General features: G+C 38.0%; 1 protein-coding gene across 3 annotated transcripts; it reads left to right on the plus strand.

Annotated features, from left to right (window-relative positions):
• The first annotated feature begins 12,112 nt into the window (after positions 1 to 12,112).
• Positions 12,113 to 22,999, plus strand: nkpd1 (NTPase, KAP family P-loop domain containing 1). 3 transcript variants are annotated; one of them, XM_077563079.1, is made up of 7 exons: positions 12,113 to 12,453; positions 12,526 to 12,617; positions 14,463 to 14,511; positions 14,714 to 14,830; positions 15,957 to 16,285; positions 17,720 to 19,168; positions 21,606 to 22,999. In XM_077563079.1, exons 3-7 carry the CDS (start codon positions 14,484 to 14,486, stop codon positions 21,879 to 21,881), a joined length of 2,199 nt encoding a protein of 732 aa, XP_077419205.1. In that variant the 5' UTR covers positions 12,113 to 12,453; positions 12,526 to 12,617; positions 14,463 to 14,483; the 3' UTR covers positions 21,882 to 22,999. The 3 variants fall into 3 exon arrangements, with proteins under 3 accessions (XP_077419205.1, XP_077419207.1, XP_077419206.1); XM_077563081.1 differs by having other exon boundaries at positions 14,743 to 14,830; XM_077563080.1 differs by lacking the exons at positions 12,113 to 12,453; positions 12,526 to 12,617 and adding an exon at positions 12,879 to 12,962.
• Positions 23,000 to 23,819: the final 820 nt, after the last annotated feature.

The following is a 23,819-nucleotide window of genomic DNA, read 5'->3' on the forward strand; positions in this document are numbered from 1 at the left end:
CTGGCCATGTCGCTGGAGAGATTATGTCTCTCCGCTAGCCTGGGAACGCCTTGGGATTCCGTCAGAGGAGCTGGCTGAAGTGGCTGGGGGACAGGGAAGTCTGGGCTTCCCTTCTAAAGCTGCTGCGCCGGATAAGCGGTAGATAATGGATGGATGGATAGAAGGTGCATTTCTAAAACTAAGAGGAAGTAGAGGCTAGAGTAAAGGAGCACAGTAGGAGAACACTCTGCACACCAGAGAGTAGCATGTTTTGGACTTGTCCTTCCAGACAATGGTAGTGGAACTGGAAACAGCATGAGGAAGAACTACAGATATAGCTCCCCGATATCTCGCCATTACTAGTGAGCCTTTTGTTTTTTTTGTTTTTTACTAGCCGTATCGGACATTTGGTGATGAAATGGCCGCTCTGTCCACAATAAAAAACACAGATGGGCGTTGAATCTGCGTGTTCTCTCCTCTGAATGATGAGTGCGCCCCAGCAGCATGGTTAAATAAAAGTGGATTATAGAAACTGACTGACAGAATGACAAACCAGTAAAATTTTGTAAATTTCCCATTAACATGTATGACAAAAAGTGTGTTTGTTTTTTTATATGACTGCAAACTCTACCTTTTAAGGGAGCTATTTAGAGCACAGAGGAGTACTTCCTGGAATGTCTGGTCATTTCATTTACTCAAAGGAAAACTCAACGGGAACCCTGATGAAGGGAAATTAATCATTTAGTCGCATCTTGTCCATAAATTGGAGAAATGTGTCACACAGATTTTACCTCTCCCAATCCAAAGTGTGGCTCCTCAAAGACAACCAATGTCAATATTAGCTCAGACAATACAACATGTGTGTGTGGTTTCTGTTGGGAAATCAAGTCCCATTTGTAAGATGAGGTCGTGATTGTGTTCTAGAACTCTTTGTCCAGTGAGGATGTGGTCAACAGGATCCGTATCTGCAGGATCCATACCGGACTGATCAAACTGTTCCCGTTCGAAGGCGCCAAGAGCAGATAAAGGACGAGAGGCAGATTTAAATAACGAATGTTTATAGAGTCTGTAGACGAATGGGCCCGAAGAGTCGAACCCCGACAGGGTTGTGAGATGAGATCCACAGGTGCGGGGATCAAGAGGTGAGGTTAATGAAACAAGAGCACAGGCGAGGATGCAGGTGCAGGAACCCTGAGAGGAATATAAATACAGACTCAGATCAAAGCAAGAGTGGACCAATATTAGCTGGATGCGACTGACTGTGATGGTGTGAATGGGCCTTGGTGGCGTGGTGACATAAAAATAAAAAAAAATACAGAGAGGACGGCCGGACGGAGCTCAAAGAGGATATGCAGCCATCCTGACAGCATGTGTGTGTGTGTATGCGTGAGGTGGTTAGCTCGCCACATCGCACAATTGCACAATTTGGATTATGTCAACACTTCTGGTTCATGATTGGATCTTTGCTAACCAACCACAATCGCAAATTGATGTTCATGTTTAAAATGTTACATATAAGCTTGGTAAGTTTACAACACGTTACAGCCATACTATTCTGGTGTCCACTATAATAAATAAAAACATGATGACCCCCCCCCCCCCAAAAAAAAAAAAATCCGTGGGGTTTTTATGTGGGAAAAGGGTCAAAATCAGTAAAAAAAAATAATAATAATAAAATAAAATTTGCCCAGCAGAAAAAAAAATGCCTAAGTGCAGCCACGCCCTTTTACCGACATATCGATCTCATCTGTGCGATTTAGCGCAGCCTCTCTTCCCTCCAGGGTAACCAATACATCCTCATCATACTCACAGATACACAATATCGAAGGAAATAGCCACATGTACGCGCGCACAGACTGGGGGTGTCGCACTGAGCGTGTGTGCAAGCGGGCCCGGGTCACACTCGAATACATGACTAATAGACTGTCGACATAGATAAATGACTTTTTAAGTAACATAAAATTGCTCCGTATTGAACAGTAGTTTCCGCTTTCCACTCTATCTGGTTTCCCTTTTTTTCTTTTTCTTGTCCTCTGCTCGTTTTCGCTCTCTTTTTCTGTGCTGGCGAGCTAATCACATCCGCATCAGTTTGCCCGTGTCATTTTATCACTGCTGCTCAAGCGAGTCCCTTCTCTTTCTCTCCTTCTTGCTCGGCTGCACTCCTCCCCATGCGCTTCCCCATCGCTGTTTCCTAAGCAACAAGTAGTTTAAGGGTTGAGAGGCCCGCTTTTTTCATATTGTGTTTGAAGGAGGAGACAGGAAAAGACCTGGGACTGCACAATAGTAGAATTATGCAAATTAATCCACCCAGTGATAATGGATTACAGCAAGCTCTCTCGCAACTGACAGAAGGCTTTAGAATGAGCTTCCAGAGCATCTTTAAATGGTTCTTGTCTCATAAATCACATTCTTCATCCGCACTAGATTACAGTCTTTTGCTTTTCTTCTGTCTGGCTGATTGATTGGCTGCATCGTGACAATATACCTGAAATCCAAATACATTTGCAGGACGACACGACAGTAAAGCGATCGGCAACCTTACTGTATGTCTATACAATATGGAAAATGAATTAGGTAGGTCACATGACCAAACCAGGAAACCAGGTGAGCCGTGATTGTTTGTAGGCTGAGCCCTTATGTTAAAACTAGGGGTGCCGGGCGATTACATTTTTGAATCATAATTAATTACATTACTTTAACTCACGATTAATCACAAATGTTATATCTGTTCTAAATGTACAATAAAATTTAAGTTTTCATACTCTTGTTTACATAAAAGTAAGAAAAAATGTCAAATAGAAATATGGCTTCTTTTTTTTAGTCATTGATACAGTCATTTCATAATAATTCATTAAGTTGAGTTAAAATTAAAAAGATGTACTGTACTGTAAAAAAAAAAAAAAGTGTGATATTGATTTGTGTTGGTCATTTTTCTGCCACTAGATGTGATAATTGCGTTTGTAAGACGGTGACAGCTCAGTGCATTTTTCCTTCTAATATTTAACATGAAGTATCTTGTGAAATTCTGCACATTTTTAAAATTATAAAATACAACTTGACCCCAGTCTCCACAAATATATTCATTATTATTAACTCCATTACTGCTAAATTTTGACGTGGACGTGTCTGCTGCGTTGCAACAGTAATTCCCCCCAGTACAGGCTTTTCAAGTATCATGCGTTAAAAAAAATGAGTGGCATTAAAGGAACTTTTAAAATTTAACTCAAAATTAACGCACTCATTTTGACACCCCTAGTTAAAAATTGTGATGTCATTTTCAGTTGACAGCAAGTAGTAAAATACCCCCCACCCCTCCTGAGATGGATAATTGATTTTTCTGATTCCGCAAACACAAAATTAATCACAATGCAGTGTTTATACTCATGCGGCCTCAAGAACATCATATGGTAAAGAAAATTGTTGACTTTCCCTTTAATGATTTTTTATACTATATCTCTAGCTCACATAAACCCTGACCAGGATAAATGATAGAAAATGGATGGATGGATAATATGATATGATACAATGAAGTTCTGCACCACTGCCAATTACAACCACAATAATAAACATGGTTTAATTACCACTTCTACCATTGTGTCAAAAATGAAGCATTACTTGATAGTTTTTTAATTAGATCTCATTATAAAGTAATACATTTGTGAATCACCTTTCTTAGTGTGTTGTTCCCATAATATATACAGCGCACAAGCAATCTTGCTGCATGGTTTTCCATATGAAGTGTTGTGAGATGCTCGATCATAATAACATGTCATCGACATCCGCTCTGCTCAAAATCACTGACAGTTTGACCTTTATTTATTGAGGTCCTCTGTAGTTTTAAAAAGGCCTCAGTGAACATTGTTTGAATGCATATTGAACAAAAAGTTCACCTGAGACTGATGGAGATTTTTTTTGTAGGTATTTGTTCAGAAACCATGCAGGAAATATTGACATATCTGACCAGCTCATGATGCAGCCTGACAGAGTAAGTGATCATCACGTCGCACAAATCATTTCAAGTGAAAGTCGTAACGTCTGCTCCAATGGTGATCAATTTGGTAATTGTTGAGGCGCAATGTTTTGCAGCGTGTTAAGAATCTGACAATAATACCGGTATGTGACGAGCCAGTGAGCCAGCTTCATATTTTCCCGTACAGAGCAAAAACGAAAGTGTAAATTACAGAGTTACATTTGTGGGAGTTAATTTTAACCCCAAAGTATCATTTTAAATGGTGTTTCTATTATTATTATTATTATTATTATTATTATTATTATTTTAATTCATATTTATTTACAATTGATATACAACTTTTAAGAGCGTCTAAGAGTAACTTGTCTACTCCCATAGTGTTAATTTAACTCTGGTTAGTGAGTTAAAAACGTACGGGAGCATATTGCATTCACTTGAGAAAAAAAATCCTGTTTTTCTTTTTTTTTTTGTCTTTTTTTGTTTGCTTTATTGAATATTTTTCCCCCTATTTTATTGACTATTTCCCCCCCTATTTTTTCTGCTTTTTAAAAAAATATTTTCCTGTTTTTCAGAATATTTTTGTTCTGTTTTTCAGAATATTTTTTTAAGGGTTTTCCCTCAGAGATTAGAGAACAAACCACAATACCGTATACACATTCATTCCTTTATTGAGAGCCAGTAAGTAAACATGACCATCTTATTGCATGCGGGAAAGTGTCCGCTTCCGCTATTAGCGAGTCTGCAACAAGTCACTTGAAGTTCAGAGGTAAAAAAAAAAAATTACTAATAATTACTTTTTTTATATATATATATATATATATATATTTTTTTTTTTTTTTTTTTTTTTTTTGGGTGGGGGGTGAATAATATTTTTGAGTAATTTTTCCTCCTGTTTTTCGGAATTTTTTTTTTCAGCCTGTTTTTCTGAATATTTTTGGGATAGAAACAAAATATTCAGTAAAACAGATAAAAAAATATTCAAAAAAACAGAAAATGAAAAAAAAAATACTCAAAAGAAACAAAGCTCCCCCCAAAAATTAGTCAGAAAAACAGGAGTTGTTTTGTTTTTTTTTCAAGTGAATGCAATATGCTTCCGTAAAAACGTACTCTCTTCCAGTGTTAAATATTTAACCATTTTTAAATGTTGCTTCAACCCTGGAGAGTGTGGAGCGATATACATTCTAAAAATGTGTTAAAATCAACTCTGTCATTACACCTACACAGCAGAAAGACACTGAATTGACACCCACAAAGTGTCCCAAGACTTTTGCCCCATACGGTATATGACACCGTCTTGTATTATACACAAAGATAACTTGTTGTGACTTTTGTTTACACTCTCTTGCTACGTCGCGCACACTACATGGTTTTTGTACGTGTATCTGTCAGTCAAGTTGTCTGCTGCATTACGACGTTGCAGTGCTGCTTTCAATGATTAGTGTCTGTTTAGGTAACTTGTCAGGAGCTTCACAGCATCTTGACAGCAGGCAAGCTCTGCTGTGATGATGCAGTGCATGCTGTGCGCCTTCGGGTGTAAATATTCACAAAATAAACCAGCCAACGCAGTGTTTGCCTCTCCTGATATGATTAGGAAATTCTTCCCTGCAACGTGGAGACTGCAGTCAGTTGCTGAGTGAGGGGATACAGGTGGGATACTGTGGAGGCGGGGCCAGATGGGATACTGTGGAGGCGGGGCCAGATGGAGGGAAGCTATAGGGGAAGATGGGAGTGTCGTGCAGACTTCATAACGGCCTCATAACAACCTCCGAAGGGTCTCGAGATGCTGCTATTCTATCTCAGCGAGAGCTGCCGTCATCTTTTGCTTCAGCGATCAAGCCCCCATCAAGCCCTTCAACCCCCGCACCCACTGATATTGCCAATAACAGAGCGGGCGCACACAGCTGGTCGGCACGAATGTGCTCGCACGTGCGCGCTGGTGAAAAGGTCTGTAAGTGGACACTGATCCTCACATCGCCATCAAGAAAAAAAATATTTGCTGTCCACCTGGTACGGTGGTACAGACGAGGATAAAGACAGATTTCATGGACACATGGAGGGGGAATACAAAGCGGCTGCCACATTGAAAGAAAACCCTTTTCAGTGGTTCCTGTTCCTGATCACAGCTCTGGTTGTCTTGCTGTGTTATAAAGAAAGAGATATAGAAGGTCTTTCATGCGTCATGAATGTAACACTCGCTGAAAAGAAAGCTCACATGTGGCGGGGAAAAGAAAATGTGGGCACCCCACCGAGACAAATGTCTTCTGTTTTTATTAAGTATTGTGTGGAAAAACATGTTTGCCAGAGGTGTTTTTGTTCGGAGGGGGGACCAACCGCTTAGGTAAGCTACCCGGTAAATTGTGACAGGATGTTGTCAGATGGAAGTGGCCACTACGTTGTGAATGTCCGAGTGTAATTAACTGGTGGCAATGGATACAGAAAGACTGGAAGGGTCACAGAAAGGCATAGAAGTAGGCGACCTTGGACATTTTTAAGGATTAAATATAAACAACTGTTGTGTTTCTATTCAGCTCCTTTTTGCTATTCATTTGAACTATTTCTATTAGTGTAACATTTTTTCCACTTTTGTTAAAGAGTATGAAAACCTAGAAAAATTATTGTACATTTAGAACAGATATAAAAGTTGTGATTAATTATGAGTTAACTATTGAAGTAATGCAATTAATTACAATTAAAAAAATTAATCGCCTGACGCAATTAAAAAAAGAAAAAAAAAGGTTATTAAAAATTAGGGGCCTCAGGCGATAATTTTTTTTTTTATCGTAATTAATCGCATAACTTCACTAGTTAATTCACGATTAATCACAAATTTTATATCTGTTCTAAATGTACAATAAAAAAATTCTAGGTTTTCATACTCTTGTTAACAAAAAAAAAAATTGAACTATTTCTATTAGTTTAACATATTTTTTTCACTTTTGTTAAGAGTATGAAAACCTAGAAGAAAATTATTGTACATTTAGAACAGATATAAAATTTGTGATTAAGCGTGAGTTAACTATTTAAGTCATGCGATTAATTACAATTATAAATTTTAATCGCCTGATGCCCCTAATTTTTAATAATTTATTCGCCTAACACCCCTAATTTTTAATTATCTTTTCTTTAAAAAAAAAAAAAAAAGATTATTTAAAAAAATATCTAGGTTTTCATACTCTTAACAAAAGTGGGAAAAAATGTTAAACTAATAGAAATAGTTCGAAATAAATTTTTGACGTCTATAGCCGTCAATGGCAGTGAATGAGTTAATAGAAAGTTGAGCAAAAAAATACTGCTGGACATTCAAAAGTTTAGACAAAATCTAATTAAGTTCATATGTAAAGGTTGCAGTTTATGGAAAAAGTGCTAGTACAAACAAGAAGTCAGACATAAAGATAAGGAAATGACTCCAAAAGTAACATGATAACATCTGAGAAACAATTTTATTTAAACACATACATTTTGCAAGAGAATCAATGCCCTGAAAATTAAATCTGCGCCACTTGCTGGATCTGGTGGGGCTTCCCTAATGCACGGTCGATAAAAGCGATTTCTTCTTCTTCTTTTTTTTTTTTTAATGATCACCGGAGAGAATGGAGTACTGGGAAGCAGTTATGCTATGTTTACATTATGTTCCAGGCAGCCACGGAATTCACAGTCCCACCGTGGACAAAATGTCCTGAGACAACACAGAGGGAAAGGATAAGCATAAGGACCCTGGACACCCGTCAGTCATTGTCAGCACGTCATATTTTTTTTAAGGAAAGGGACTGCACGGGGCAGCACAGCCTCACTTGCCTACCCTGACCGCAATATATATACAGTATATATATATATATATATATATATATATATATATATATATATATATATATATATATATATATATATATAAATAAATAAATGAATAAATAAAATATATAGATTTAAAATATTTAATAGCACACCAGACAATAAATACCAAATTTAACAGATAACTAAAAAAAAAAAAAAAAAAGTGCAATTAACGTGGTTATGTGAAATAATAATTTATGCAAATCTATTTACAGGTATCTGCACTGGACTTATTCTAGAGCCAGCAAGCTTTGCCTCTTTGGTGCACAGAGTAGCATGGGTGTAATGGTGGAGTAAACAAGTTACAAGCAAGCTAAAAAGCTAACGCTATTATACATTTTTCCTCCTCTTCCTTTCACCGCTTTCTTAATGCAGCACCTGAGGGCTTGGACCTTTTCATTGTAAATGTGTTTTGGGGCGGCAAAAATTGTGTTTTTATCCTGCAATATAACTCCCCCTCCACTAGATGGCGACCGCCTAGTACACCTATGCCCAGGGCCGGCCGGACCTGGAGCCGACTTCACTTCTGTTGGCATCTTATTCTATTTGTGTGCAGCATAACAGCTAAATGGAGCTTCACCATGTTGACTTGTGAACTCCGGCTACCACAAACTGACCCAAGACTGCAGATCTCAGAGCCCTACTGGGTTTATATTCAATCAGCATTTCTCGAATACTTTCAGGACCAAAAAGCATTCAGTGATTTATAGACCAGTAGCCCGAATTTTAACATCTATTGACCTTTTCATTGTAAATGTGTTATGAGGGGAACAAATGTATTTGTTTTTACCTTGCAATTTGGCGCCCCCTCCACTAGATGGCGCCCTAGGCGACCGCCTAGTTCAACTATGCCCAGGGCCGGCCGGACCTGGAGCCGACTTCACTTCTGTTGGCATCTTATTCTATTTGTGTGCAGCATAACAGCTAAATGCAGCTTCACCATGTTGACTTGTGAACTCCGGCTACCACAAACTGACCCAAGACTGCAGATCTCAGAGCCCTACTGGGTTTATATTCAATCAGCATTTCTCGAATACTTTCAGGACCAAAAAGCATTCAGTGATTTATAGACCAGTAGCCCGAATTTTAACATCTATTGACCTTTTCATTGTAAATGTGTTATGAGGGGAACAAATTAATTTGTTTTTACCTTGCAATTTGGCGCCCCCTCCACTAGATGGCGCCCTAGGCGACCGCCTAGTTCAACTATGCCCAGGGCCGGCCGGACCTGGAGCCGACTTCACTTCTATTGGCATCTTATTCTATTTGTGTGCAGCATAACAGCTAAATGCAGCTTCACCATGTTGACTTGTGAACTCCGGCTACCACAAATTGACCCAAGTCTGCAGATCTCAGAGCCCTACTGGGTTTATATTCAATCAGCATTTCTCGAATACTTTCAGGACCAAAAAGCATTCAGTGATTTATAGACCAGTAGCCGAATTTTAACATCTATTGACCTTTTCATTGTAAATGTGTTTTGAGGGGAACAAATGTATTTGTTTTTACCTTGCAATTTGGCGCCCCCTCCACTAGATGGCGCCCTAGGCGACCGCCTAGTTCAACTATGCCCAGGGCCGGCCGGACCTGGAGCCGACTTCACTTCTGTTGGCATCTTATTCTATTTGTGTGCAGCATAACAGCTAAATGCAGCTTCACCATGTTGACTTGTGAACTCCGGCTACCACAAATTGACCCAAGTCTGCAGATCTCAGAGCCCTACTGGGTTTATATTCAATCAGCATTTCTCGAATACTTTCAGGACCAAAAAGCATTGAGTGATTTATAGACCAGTAGCAGAATTTTGACATCTATTCTACCGCTCACTGTCTACATGATCGGATTGCGAAAGGCCTCCGTCAGAAAGTGACAGGCAGGAGGAAACATACTGGCATCTGTGGAGGACCGGGGGTCAAACTGTAATGCAACTTTAAACCTCCGTGACTCAGACACCCCCTTGCTCCCCCTATCTGTCATGGATACCTTGATGGGGGGGGGGGAAACGAAGCAAGAATACAGAGGAATGGGATCATAAAGTCAACCTAACATCAGGCCATACGACACATTGTGTCCGTCGAGAAATGGCTGTACTGCTGAAGGAAGACAAGAACGAGCGTTCCAAGATGAAACAGACGAGAATAGGATGATGCGGTCCCGGATCTGAATGTGAATAGGGAGCTGCTTGATGAAAAACAATCACGGCTGGGATGATTGTGCTGATGGATCCAAGTTCAGCATTCATTCCATTTCTCAGACCTCTGCCCCTGAAGGGCTCTTTTGCTCGAGATCTCATCGTATTTTTCTTCCCCTAAGATTTGCAGCAATAGGTATCAAACAAAAAGTGGATTTTGTGAGTGTGAAGGACTTTTCATCTCGCCATCTCGAGTGGGATTTTTTTAAAGCAATGTCTATAGATCCTCGGGGTCATAGCGTTCAGAAAAGCCATTTTTTTTGCCACCATCATCCCCGTGGTAACCATCAGAGACAATCACGGAATGTGAATCAACTTTTTGGGCGAGGATCCGCACCCCCTTGCACCTCAAGGTGAACACCTCGCCACCTCGGCTCTGCTGGGAGAACGGCAAAGCTTAAAACATCATTCCGGTATTTGCCAGCGCTTTCCTTTTGGTATATGTGACCATCCCTCGCTCTCCGCCTTCTCCCTTTTGATGGTGCGCAGATCAATAGATCACGCCAACAAGAGGTCTTGAGGCCAATTAGGCCGCCCCGCAAGTTGGGCCGATTCCAAGCCGGTGTCGCGCTCCGTGTCAATAGTCAAGCTTGTCTTCCCTTAGGAACAATGGAAAAGGAATAAAGGTAGAGAGATGTTATTGGTCTTTGTGTGGTGTGTGTGTGTATGTGTGTGTGTGTGTACATTTGGATGTGTGCAGGTCTGTCCTCCAAGCTACAGTAATTGCTTGCGCAAAATGCTAATTAGCTCATCTAACGGTATCCATCACGTCTTAAGGGCTGGACCACACCCCACTTTCAAATGAATGCCACCTACAATGTCAGACTTGCTCTTACATATCAAATAGAGCCGTGAGATGAGGAAGGACTGATCAAAAGGCATTGTGCTGCTTTAACGCATGATGCATTAGCGCCCTCCATTGGTGCGCCAGAGCATTGCAAGGTTTAGAAAGTCTGATTTCCTCAGATTTCACTGATGATTTATGTTGGATATCTCGAAAATAATGCAATCAATTTTGCATATTTTTTTAATAATTTTTTTATATATATATATATATTTATATATATATATATATATATATATATATATATATATATAATTATTCTGTGTGTGGTTTGTCCTCATATGGGTGTTCCTAAAACCTTTTTTTCTTTTTCTTTTTTTTTTCTTTTATTATTTTTTTATCTCTTAGAGAGTGCTCAGTATTGTTCATTCAGTAATCTTACCAATTCGACATGTCATCATCATTGCGCTCTCTCTTTTTTATTTTTCTCTCTTTTTTCTTTTTTGTATGTACGTGAGTGTGTACGTGCGTGTGGGTGTGTACTCAATAATTCACCGAAAACCTATTAAAAATCCCATACCGTTCACCTAAGCCGAATACTTCAGAATCCAGCTTGAGTCGTGAGGTTGTCAGGAGACCCGAGGAAGGATCAAAGAAAAGAAAGGAAACCGTTACCGTCCATTCTGATATTTGTGAAAGCAAATTTTCTGAGCTCGTGTGTACATGTACCTAATGTTGTGGCCAGTGTGTCTATTCTGTGACTGTATTTACGCTGATCTCTTCAGTCATAAGGTGAGGTGCTGTGTGTGTGCTTATCAGTAGTGACAAGTAGGCTACACACACACACACACACATAATTTCCCTCTGTATGATAATCAAGTTAATTAAAGTACTTCAGCAATCAGTGCTGGTAGTTGGGGCACGATTAGTCACCCTGCAGTCAGGTACTTTAAATATTAATCAGACATTACACTAATTAATCTTCTTCTTCTTTTTTTTACAGCTACACAAAAAGTGGACTTCAAAATGAGCATGTTCATACATGACACCAAAGGTCTAGCTAGCGGAGGAATACAACAAGCTATGTGATTAAACATGGAGATTTTTTTTTTTAAGCTTTGTGGATTCGGTGCTAATATCTTTCAATGCTGTAAAACATTTACCATTAACAAAGTGCATGTGCAGGAGTTTAGTCGGAAGGTATTATGTGACAGCAGATGGTATAAGAAAGCTAATGAAAAAAACTGTAGGAGTGCCAAGGGAAATTATACATCCAGCTTGTTTTTAAAAGCTTGAATAACCAGTTATGTCATGACAAATCAGGCTGTAGGCTAAAAAGGCCTTTTACAAACGCTTTGGCATCCGATCTGCTCTGCATGTCAGTTCAGGCCGCACCGAAAAATCTAGTCGTCTTTTTTTCTTTTCTTTTCTTTTTTTTTTTTACCTTGGGGGGGCTCAGATGAAGAAATTCACATCATGAATCAACCACAGGCTTTGGGGCTCCGACAGAAAATCACAAATTTCTTCAGTTTTTCCCAAGACTTAAAAAGGAATTAAGATGTTTCTACCTTCCTTCAGTCAGTCTTGAAGTGGACACGAGACTGACTGCAGTGGAAGAGAAGCTCCGGCTCTAATTCCAATTGACCTCACTTCCGAAAACGTGTCGGCAACAACAGACAGCTACAACTTCCTGATCAGGTGGAGTTTTTTTTTTCTTTCTCTCCTTTCTTTCACACACATACACGCTGTCATATCAGTGTTGTTTTCTAGCTCTAAGTCCAACTCGTGGAAGGATCACGGTTGCATACCGGCATTCCACTGCATGATTTGTGGACATGAGTGAAAATAAGGAACTCTTTAAGGTAAGACTATTTGAGCTTGGATATATTTGAACATAAATAGCATAACTTTCTGAAACTACTTAAAGAAACATCATTCAAACCGTCAAACCGCATGTTTGGGTGCGTGCGTGCGTGCGAGGCAAGGGCAAAGAGCGAATGGTTTCTGCCGGCAAAATAAATGATTGACCCAGGGAGGCACCTCCATGCGCATAAAATGAAGAAACATTGTAAAAGTCGTTTGTGGGAGATATAGTAATAAATTATTTTTAATGGCCGCATTTGGGCTTTCTGGCATGCGAAGATGTTGTGTAGCTTTTTCACATCCAAGCATGCGTTGTCGCATCCAAGACCGAACATTTTTCCGTAGTAAGGAAGTTAATCATTATCGTTTAAGTGTTTTTATAGTTTGTTGAATGTGTCTTTTAACAGACTGTTGGGTAGACTTTACACTGATCTGATCAGCTGGATCGGGATTTGCCGATATTTTGTAATATCTTAATTTGCCTGATTGATCAATAACGTCATTGATCGGCTCTGGTAAATAAGACATTTCATGTTATTTATTGTTTAACTCATTCACTGCCATTGACGGCTATAGACGTCAAAAATTCATTTGAACTATTTCTATTAGTTAAACATTTTTTTTCTACTTTTGTTGACAAGAGTATGAAAACCTAGATTTTTATTGTACATTTAGAACAGATATAAAATTTGTGATTAATTGTGAGTTAACTAGTGAAGTCATGCGATTGATTACGATTAAAAAAATGTAATCGCCTGGCGCTCGGAATTTTTAATAATCTATAAGGCGATTTAAATTTTTTAATTGTAATTAATCGCATGGCTTCAATAGTTAACTCATAATGTTAGCGAGAGCCACTACATCGTGATAACTTACATTGATGTTTCTGCATTTGGCAATTTATTATTATATTATATTATTAGTATGGGATTTTTTTTTAATGGGCTTTAGGTGAACTGATGAATACACACACGCACGCACATGCACATGCTCACCCACATACAAAAAAAAATATATATATATATATATATATATATATATATATATATATATATGTGTGTATATGTATATATATGTATATATATTTAAAAAAAAAAAGAGAAAGAAAAAAAACCTTTTTTTTTTTTTTTAAAGGAGAGCAATGATGATGTCAAATCGAATGAACAATACTGAGCTCTCCTGAAAAAATTAAAAAATAAAAAAAAAATTAAAAAAAATAGTTAACTCATAATTAATCACACATTTTATATCTGCTCTAAATGTACTTTTTTTCCTAGGTTTTCATACTCTTGTTAACAAAAGTGGGAAAAAAATGAAATGAAAATGAAAAAATGAATTTTTTACGTCTATAGTCGTCAATGGCAGTGAATGAGTTAACAGTGTTTTTTGAAGATTCTGAGGGCTTTATTTATTATTATTATTATTATTATTATTATTATTATTATTATTATTATTATTATTATTATTTTCCCATGCATTTAAATTGCCGTCAATTATTCATGGATTTTCGATAATCATGGGCCAGGTCAGTCCTCCTGGTCATTGAGAGAGAAATCATTTTTGTGATATTCGAAAATTAAATAACAAAACGTTTTCTTTTTTTTTTCTATTCAGCACATGTAAATTGCATCCTTGACTCAAAAAAAATAATTTTACCAAAGTAAATGTCTCCACAATGTGATGATGATGAAAAGTAAGCAGGCTGTCTGGATTGACAAATGTTTTTTCTTGCTTTCTCATCATGAGCCGTCCTATGCAATATGTTCAAGTTTGCAAACAAAGGGACGCACCCGAGGCTCAAACACACCTTGATTTTTTTTTTTTGTGATGCTTCTATTACATAGATCGAATGAACACCCCATAAAATGGTCAACATGTTTACGCCCACCAAAGGTAAGATACAGTATTAATTAACGCTTTTCTTTGTTCAAATAACTGCTCGTAAAGCTTTCAAATGTGTTATGAATCAGAATTGACCTTGGGTATAAATAATGTTATCTGAAAGTATTCATTGTTTAAGCATGTCAGAAAGCTTGCAAGTGTTTTAAAAAGTAAACACAACAATGTTGCCAATATACTCTAAATCTGTCTGTAGACGATATTTTTGCATATGCCCTTTCCAAGACCTTGACCAAAGTTTCATCACCTGCAACTGTCGGACTTTATTCCTCATGCCACAGTCGGATTGGAAGGATCCTCGGGAAAATGGAAGGTATGCAATCGTCCTCGTAACAACTGTATGTGTTATTAGTGTGCTTAATTTGCTTGTGTGATTATTATTTTTAATCCGTTGAACCCATCTGCAAATTGGGTGCATTGATACAACAGCAAACTTTTATGACAGCATGTTTTATCTTATCATTTATAATCTGCACCAGGAAGTTCCTGCTGTTTCACAATGTTTGTCCTTGGTTCAGTTCGAAAAGGCTTCCATGTCTTTTTACAGACCAGCTCAGATGAAAACCTTCAATTGAACTTTAATAACGGGCTATGATTTATGGCATAGTTTGTTCAACTTTGTAGGCAAATACAAAGTTAAAATTGTTGTTAACATGACGTTGTTTAAACCTTTGCTTCACACAATATTCAGGCAAGTTTCTTCAGTGGAAAGTTTTTCTTTTGGTTCCTTTTTCCTCTCAGCCTGTCAGCAGGGTAACGGATGAAAAAGGCTAATTTTTCATCATCTCTGCAGGAACGGCAATTAACGGCAGAACCGACTGAAAATGAGCAACAAATAATTTTTCCCCACATCGCCCGTCATTCAGAACCCACCAGGTTTGATTGGATTGATGAATGTATGGATGGGGATACATACAGATGAATAGATAGATATTCGTCGGCCTCGTGATCTTTTAATAATGTATCCGAATTTGCCAGCTTTTCCTCATCTCACTCTGTAGAAACGATGCCATTTGCGTCGCCACGGCAACCGCAAACTGCAGTTGAATCATCCAAACCGATTACCATCAAACTTCAAGGCAGTGGGGACATTGTGTCAAACCCGAAATAAAAACAGACGTTTCAACCTATTAACTATATTCCCCTTAACCAATATTTAATTTGAGTCTAACTATTTCATGTTCAAACTGATGAATGTTTGTTTGTTATTTATTTTGCAAATATTCACTCATTTTGAATTTGATTTGAGGCACCATTAATGATGAAAGATATTTGTAAATCCTTTTTTATTCTGTGTTTATTTGCATTTGACAACTTTATTGGAATCCGTTTGTAGATTGCTTCTCAGGCCAAATGGCATTTGCGTTGGTGTCAATATCCTCACCGTGTGATCCTACGACAAGTATTTTGTTACCACCACTCATTTTTTGTCGCTTCAGTGTACATGTCTCGGGAAGCTATGAGGATCGAAGAGAACTACAAAGGAAAATGGCGGCCTCGCCCAGTTCAACCTTCCCTTTCCGGCATGTTGGCGCTAATTTGGCGGTTGCTTTTCTACAAGCCCGTTTGGACCAAAGAGAATCTGGACCATTATAATGTTCGTTTCATCTACGTGAACTTCAGCGCCTGGCACTTTGCAGGCAGTGACCTGCTGTGGGCTGGTCTTGCCATACGACTCTTTCAAGCGATGCATTTCAATTTCGGGAAATTGCAGCTGGCATTATACCGGGTGGCCCAATATCATTTCGAGGATGAAATCAAAAAGAAGGTTTGTGACTTGACTTCCTTTTTCTGTGTTAATGAGAAAGATTCCAAAGATGTTTATTTTTTTTGTTTTCGAGTTAAGTAATTTGGTGACCACTCGTGATGGAAAAATGAAGCTTCGTGAACCACTTGCGATACTTTTTACTCCTCTCGGTGGTGCTCTTGGTTTTAAGATGCAGTGGGAATTTTATTATTTTCAATTGCACTGCCTTTATTTTTAAACAGAGCAGTAACTAGATGAGTAAAAAATAATAAAAATGCGATGTTGCATTTTCCCATCACACTAGTGATTAGAAAATGAAGCTTCATGAACCACTTGCGATACTTTTTACTCTTCTAGATGGCGCTCTTGGTTTGAAGATGCAATGGGAATTTATTCATTTTCCATTGCACTGACTTTATTTTTAAACAGAGCACCAACTAGAGGAGTAAAAAAAAAATTGCGATATTGCATTTTCCCATCACACTAGTGATTAGAAAATGAAGCTTCATGAACCACTTGTGATACTTTTTACTCCTCTAGATGGCGCTCTTGGTTTAAAGGTGCAGTCAAATTTGATCATTTTCCATTGCACTGCCTTTATTTTTGCAGAGCACCAACTAGAGAAGTAAAAAAAATTGCAATATTGCATTTTCCCGTCACACTAGTGATTAGAAAATGAAGCTTCATGAACCACTTGCGATACTTTTCACTCCTCTAGATGGCGCTCTGATGCAGTCAAATTTGATAATTTTCCATTGCACTGCCTTTATTTTTGCAGAGCACCAACTAGAGAAGTAAAAAAAATTGCAATATTGCATTTTCCCGTCACACTAGTGATTAGGAAATGAAGCTTCATGAACCACTTGCGATACTTTTCACTCCTCTAGATGGCGCTGATGCAGTCAAATTTTATCATTTTCCATTGCACTGCCTTTATTTTTGCAGAGCACCAACTAGAGAAGTAAAAAAAATTGCAATATTGCATTTTCCCGTCACACTAGTGATTAGGAAATGAAGCTTCATGAACCACTTGCGATACTTTTCACTCCTCTAGATGGCGCTGATGCAGTCAAATTTGATAATTTTCCATTGCACTGCCTTTATTTTTGCAGAGCACCAACTAGAGAAGTAAAAAAAATTGCAATATTGCATTTTCCCGTCACACTAGTGATTAGGAAATGAAGCTTCATGAACCACTTGCGATACTTTTCACTCCTCTAGATAGCGCTCTGGTGCAGTCAAATTTGATCATTTTCCATTACACTGCCTTTATTTTTAAACCAAAAGCACTAAGAGAAGTAAAAAAATATATATATTGCAAGTGGTTCATGAAGCTTCATTTTCCCATCAGTGGTAGTGACAACTATTAGCAGTAGGGCAGCATTGACCATTAACCAGCATTTATGCACAGTACCCATTAATCATTTGCTCGACTTGTTTTATTCCTCTCATCAGATAGTGGCGACGGGTCCACATCACTGGAGGTCCAAGAGGATTTGTTGCTGCCCGCTGTGGTTTCTCGTCCTTCTCAGCCTGTTGGTCCCAATGATCATCCTGGTATTCTTTTTGACCTTTGAACTTCCAAAACATGTGGGCAAACCGTCGGTGAAAGTTAACGGAACAACGAACCACGTCAGCGTGCTGGAAGGCCTGGTCATCGCTTCCTTCGGAGTTCCGGCCGCCAACGCGCTCAGGTTCGCCTTCCAGATGCTCAAGAACCTCATTTTCAACCAGGAGCTCAACATCAACAGAGGCATGGACAACGAGCGGGTCAGCAGCCGGCTGGGCTTCATGAACCAAGTCAGGAAAGAGATGTGGCTCCTGTCTCGCTTCGTCGAGTTCATGGAGGTGTTTGAGAGGAGGAGGATCAGGGTGGTCTTAAGGATCACCAATTTAGACCGTTGCTCACCCCCAAAAATCGTTGCCGTTTTAGATGCTATCAACATTCTGCTGTCGGACGAGGAAAGTCCATTTATTTCAATTCTGGCGGTAGACCCGGACATTATCGTGCAGAAGGTCAACTTTGCAGACGGCTGTTTGTGTAAAGAAGACCGCGCTTATGCGCTGTTGCGGCGCATCGTCACCCTGGCCTTCACCGTCCCGCCCCTTTGCGACGATTCAAAGCTGAATTTATTTCACAGCTTGGCCAACCGTTCGAAAAAACGCGACGAGAGGAGCATGAGTGAAGATAAACATCAAAGTGAAAGGAACTCTTTGTCAAATGTATCTTCAGTGGTCTTATTCGAGACAAATGAGGCGGTTCCACTGATAGATAAAACCCTTCAACCGGAGATAACGGAGGCGGAAGTGGAAAATTGGGTTAAGAGGACACTTGACTGCAATGAAAGGAAGTTAAACGAGTACATCTTAGATGACTCCATGTCCATGAGGAGAGTCGTCAACTCCATTCGAGTGACTGTGATCGTCATGAAGGCCTTAAAGACGGAAGTCCCGCAACCTGACCTCATAGCCGCCTGGGTGGTCCTGGCCAACGAGTGGCCCTGCCGACTCAGCTGGATCATCCAGTGCGTGGAGGACGCTCAACAGAGAGACTTCATTGATCACGACAAAGAGGCCGAAGCCGACCATTCCAAGAGATTGTGGAAGGTTTTCGCCGAGTCCAGAGCCGAGCTGTATGTGATGCGTTCTCAGATTGAAGACCTGCTTGACCAGGATGGAGACCCCGAGATGTTTGAGAGATTCCTCAAGGTCGACTTCCGCTTCACAATTAAGGATCTGAAGGCGCTGGTCGAGGTCACGGTCAACCTGAATCCCTCGATTAAGAAAGAGTTGGCCACGATCCGAGGAACGTCAAGGCTGAAAGATTCCGGTTGGGTGAGGACGTTTGCTCCTTTGCCAATCACGGCTATGATCAATATGGATTCTGAGGATATTTGTAAAGAGGTAAGAAATATTCAAGATTGGCTGGGTTCTGAAGTGTTGTGTTTAGGGGAACGGTATGGGATTTTTTTAATAGGTTTTAGGTGAACTAATGAATATACACGCACATGCACATACACATACTCACCCACATACAAAATAAAAAATAATTTTTTAAAATTAAATTTAAAAAAAATAAAATTAAAATGAAAAAATAAATTAAATTAAAATAAAAAAAAGAGAGAACAATGTTGATGACATGTCAAATCGTCAAAATTACCGAATGAACAATACTGAGCTCTCCCAAAAAAAAAAAAAAAAAAGAGAACAATGATGATGACATGTCAAATCGGCAAAATTACCGAATGAACAATACTGAGCTCTCCAAAAAAAAAAAGAAAAAAAAAGAGAGAACAATGAAGATGACATGTCAAATCGTCAAAATTACCGAATGAACAATACTGAGCTCTCCCAAAAAAAAAAAGAGAACAATGATGACATGTCAAATCGGCAAAATTACCGAATGAACAATACTGAGCTCTCCAAAAAAAAAAAGAGAGAACAATGAATATGACATGTCAAATCGGCAAAATTACCGAATGAACAATACTGAGCTCTCCCAAAAAAAAAAAAAAAAAAAAAAAACAACAATGATGATGACATGTCAAATCGGCAAAATTACCGAATGAACAATACTGAGCTCTCCCAAAAAAAAAAAGAGAACAATGATGATGACATGTCAAATCGGCAAAATTACCGAATGAACAATACTGAGCTCTCCAAAAAAAAAAAAAAAAAGAGAGAACAATGAAGATGACATGTCAAATCGGCAAAATTACCGAATGAACAATACTGAGCTCTCCCAAAAAAAAAAAAAAAAAAAAAAAAAAGAACAATGATGATGACATGTCAAATCGGCAAAATTACCGAATGAACAATACTGAGCTCTCCCAAAAAAAAATAAATAAAAAAATTAATTCAAGATGTGGCAACCCTAAGGCTTTGATCCTAAGTCCAGGACTCTGGTCTTTTGGGTCATATACCACATTTTGTCCATAGTTGCCCAGTTTAAAAAAAAAAAAAAACATATTATACTAATTATAACCCCTCACTGGATAGTCAATTTACAATCTGCTGAACACCGGCCAGCCACTTGACATCACCATTTCTCAAGATAATGAGGCCCAATACAAGAGCTGCTGTAGCACAAATTCTGTCTGTGTTGTTAAGATGCGCTGCATTTTACTGAGAAGTGTTTCTAACATTTTTGCTTACCTGCTTTAGCTACACAGAAGGTCAAAATATTAAGAGACCACAACACATTACTGCGATTGCTTGACAACCAGTTCCGGGTTGCCCAATGACGGCTGGGATAGGCTCCAGCACACCCACGACCCGAGTAAGGATTAGAAGTTTGGGGAAAGAATGAATGAATGACTATTAATATATGATTATTAAACGAATGCTGTACCTTTACAGCAGTGTAAATCTGAGATGAGCATTTTTAGTAAAGGCAACATTGAATCTTGCGTCGGCTATCGTTGTATTGTGCCTGTGGTCTAATAATTAGGGCTGGGTAGCGATACTAATTTCCTGAATCGATTCGAATTCGATATACAACTCTTCAATTTGATTAAATTTTGTCTTGTTTTGTTTTTTTAAATTTAATTCAACTCAATCGAATATTAACTCATTCACTGCCATTGACGGCTATAGACGTAAAAATTTCCTTTGAACTATTTTTATTCATTTAAAAAAAATGTTATACTTTTGTTAACAAGCGTATGAAAACCTAGATTTTTTTTTTATTGTACATTTAGAACAGATGTAAAAATGCCCCTAATAAAAAAAGAAAAAAGGATTATTAAAAACTAGGGGCGTCAGACGATAATTTTTTTTAATTGTAATTAATCGTTGAATCACAAATTTTATATCTGTTCTAAATGTACAATAAACAAATCTAGGTCTTTATACTCTTGTTAACGAAAGAGGGGGAAAAAAACTAATAGAAATAGTTCAAATAAATTTTTGTCGTCTCTAGCCGCCAATGGCAGTGAATGAGTTAAATATGGAACATCAAAGTACATGATTAAAAATGTACTAACATTAAATTGTGCGGAGGCCGTAACTGGCCTAATTATTATTTATTTATTTTTGTTAATGAAAGTAACATATTTTTATCACTTAAGCGTTACACAAACATTGGCATCAGCAAGCTTGTATATAACAAATACATCAAAGCGGTGTTGCCAAAGTGGTTTTGTGGCTCCCGTTTTTGTTTTTCTCTCGTGTGAAATCTTTGGCGAACTTTGTTGTCAATGAATCTTACATACATTCTTTTGGAATGTGAGAGGTCGCCAGAGTCTTGAAGTGAGAATATTGGTAGAAATGCACCCGCCACAACCCCCCCCCCCTCCCCTCTTCCTCTCTAATGCCCCTTGTGCTTATTCTTTTTCCCTAGCTGGACAATATGGAATACCCAAGAAAGTATGCCGGGATTGTAAAAAGCAATCACATCACTGGCTCAGCTCTGGTATTTGGTGACCCAGATGATATTAAAAAACTCCTGGGCATGACCTTTGGAGAATGGACAACTTTCCGACTTCGCTTCCTGGGTTTTCCGCTGCATCTTCAACCTCAACACCAGAATGTGCATCACCCTCATCGCCACCTGTCTAGACTCCACTTACATACTTCTCAACATTCCTCGTCAAATCCCCACTTGGATGCTAGCTAGGAATCCAGTACTGATACCCCTAAAATATTGCGCAGCAATACTGGCGGTGTATATTAACTCATTCACTGCCATTGACGGCTATGGACGTCAAAAATTCATTTGAACTATTTCTATTAGTTTCACATTTTTTTCCACTTTTGTTAACAAGAGTAGGAAAACCTAGAAAAAAATGTATTGTACGTTTAGAACGGATATAAAAATTGTGATTAATCGTGAGTTAACTATTGAAGTCATGCGATTTATTACAACTAAAATTTAATCGTCTGACACCCCTAATTTTTTTTTTTGTTGGATTACTTAATTATTTAAACTCAAGATTAATCACAATTTTCTTGTTCTATATGTACAGTAAAAAAAAAAAAAAATCTAGGTTTTCATACTCTTGTTAACAAAAGCTGAAAAATGTAATCGCCTGGCGCTCCGAATTTTTAATAATCTTTAAGTCGCGTCAGGCGACTAAAATTTTTAATTGTAATTCATCGCATGACTTCAATAGTTAACTCATAATTAATCACACATTTTATATCTGCTCTAAATGTACTTTTTTTCTAGGTTTTCATACTCTTGTTAACAAAAGTGTGGGGGGGGGAATGTTAAACTAATAGAAATAGTTCAAAAGAATTTTTGACGTCTACAGCCATCAATGGCAGTGAATGGGTTAGTAATAACACAACTGCAAGTATTATTGAAAAGTAGCTAGTTGGTTTCCGTACCTTGTTTTTAGTTAAAACATTATGACAAAGACTCAATGCTCAACTTGGAGCCAAAAGCCTCTTTGATGCTTTATTTCTCTCTACAGTGGTGAATTGAGCAAATGCGTTGAAAGGTTTTGTTTTGTTTTTGTTTTTGTCTGTGTTACATCATGGAGGCAAAATGTCCGCAATATGTGTAGTTTATTATTTGATATGAACTGTGATGGGTAGCAGTGGATATTTTATGGACTGAATACCACATGTTTACTGACTGATGAAGAGAAAAGTAAATACATATTGTATTTGTGGTGCAGTAAAATGTAAATGTCATGTACAGTATATATTTCGAAACAAGCAGAATCTGTAACACGGTACATTGCAGGTATGCAAATGCAAAACTGGCCCATAATAAATGATGCCGACAGAGATTTGTTGTTGCGTTTCTCATTTCCAAACAATTTTGCTCACCAACAGCACAAGCAGAATCATGAATATTCCAACATTGAAGTGGTCTGAGATGAAATCCTACATTGAATCTGAATCCATTTTATTTGACAAGAAAAGTAGGAAGAAATGGTTGCAACTAGACTAAACTATTATTTGAATAATCGATGAATCGTTCAATAAATGCATGACTCAGATTTTAAAAACAAATCAGCATGTTGCTTATCTTTGTCAATTGTTAGACTTGACCATTTGAGACACTTTTGTGATTAACTCATTCACTGCCATTGACGGCTATAAACGTCAAAAATTCATTTGAACTATTTCTATTAGTTTAACTTTTTTCCCACTTTTGTTAAGAGTATGAAAACCTAGATATTTTTTTAAATAATCTTTTTTTTTTAAAGAAAAGATAATTAAAAATTAGGTGTGTTAGGCGAATAAATTATTAAAAATTAGGGGCATCAGGCGATTAAAATTTATAATTGTAATTAATCGCATGACTTAAATACTTAACTCACGCTTAATCACAAATTTCATATCTGTTCTAAATGTACAATCATTTTCGTCTAGGTTTTCATACTCTTAACAAAAGTGAAAAAAATATGTTAAACTAATAGAAATAGTTCAAATTATTTTTTTTTACGTCTATAGCCGTCAATGGCAGTGAATGAGTTAAGGGCTACATTTTTTATTTTGAGGGATATACATTAGCGTTGCTTATCGTTCTCTAATGGGGGGGGGGGGGGGGATTATCATCATGGAGTGGATTATTTCCCACTGGCTGGCATTAAATGAACAT

Source organism: Vanacampus margaritifer, chromosome 4 (assembly GCF_051991255.1).
Source record: "Vanacampus margaritifer isolate UIUO_Vmar chromosome 4, RoL_Vmar_1.0, whole genome shotgun sequence".
NCBI lineage: Eukaryota > Metazoa > Chordata > Actinopteri > Syngnathiformes > Syngnathidae > Vanacampus > Vanacampus margaritifer.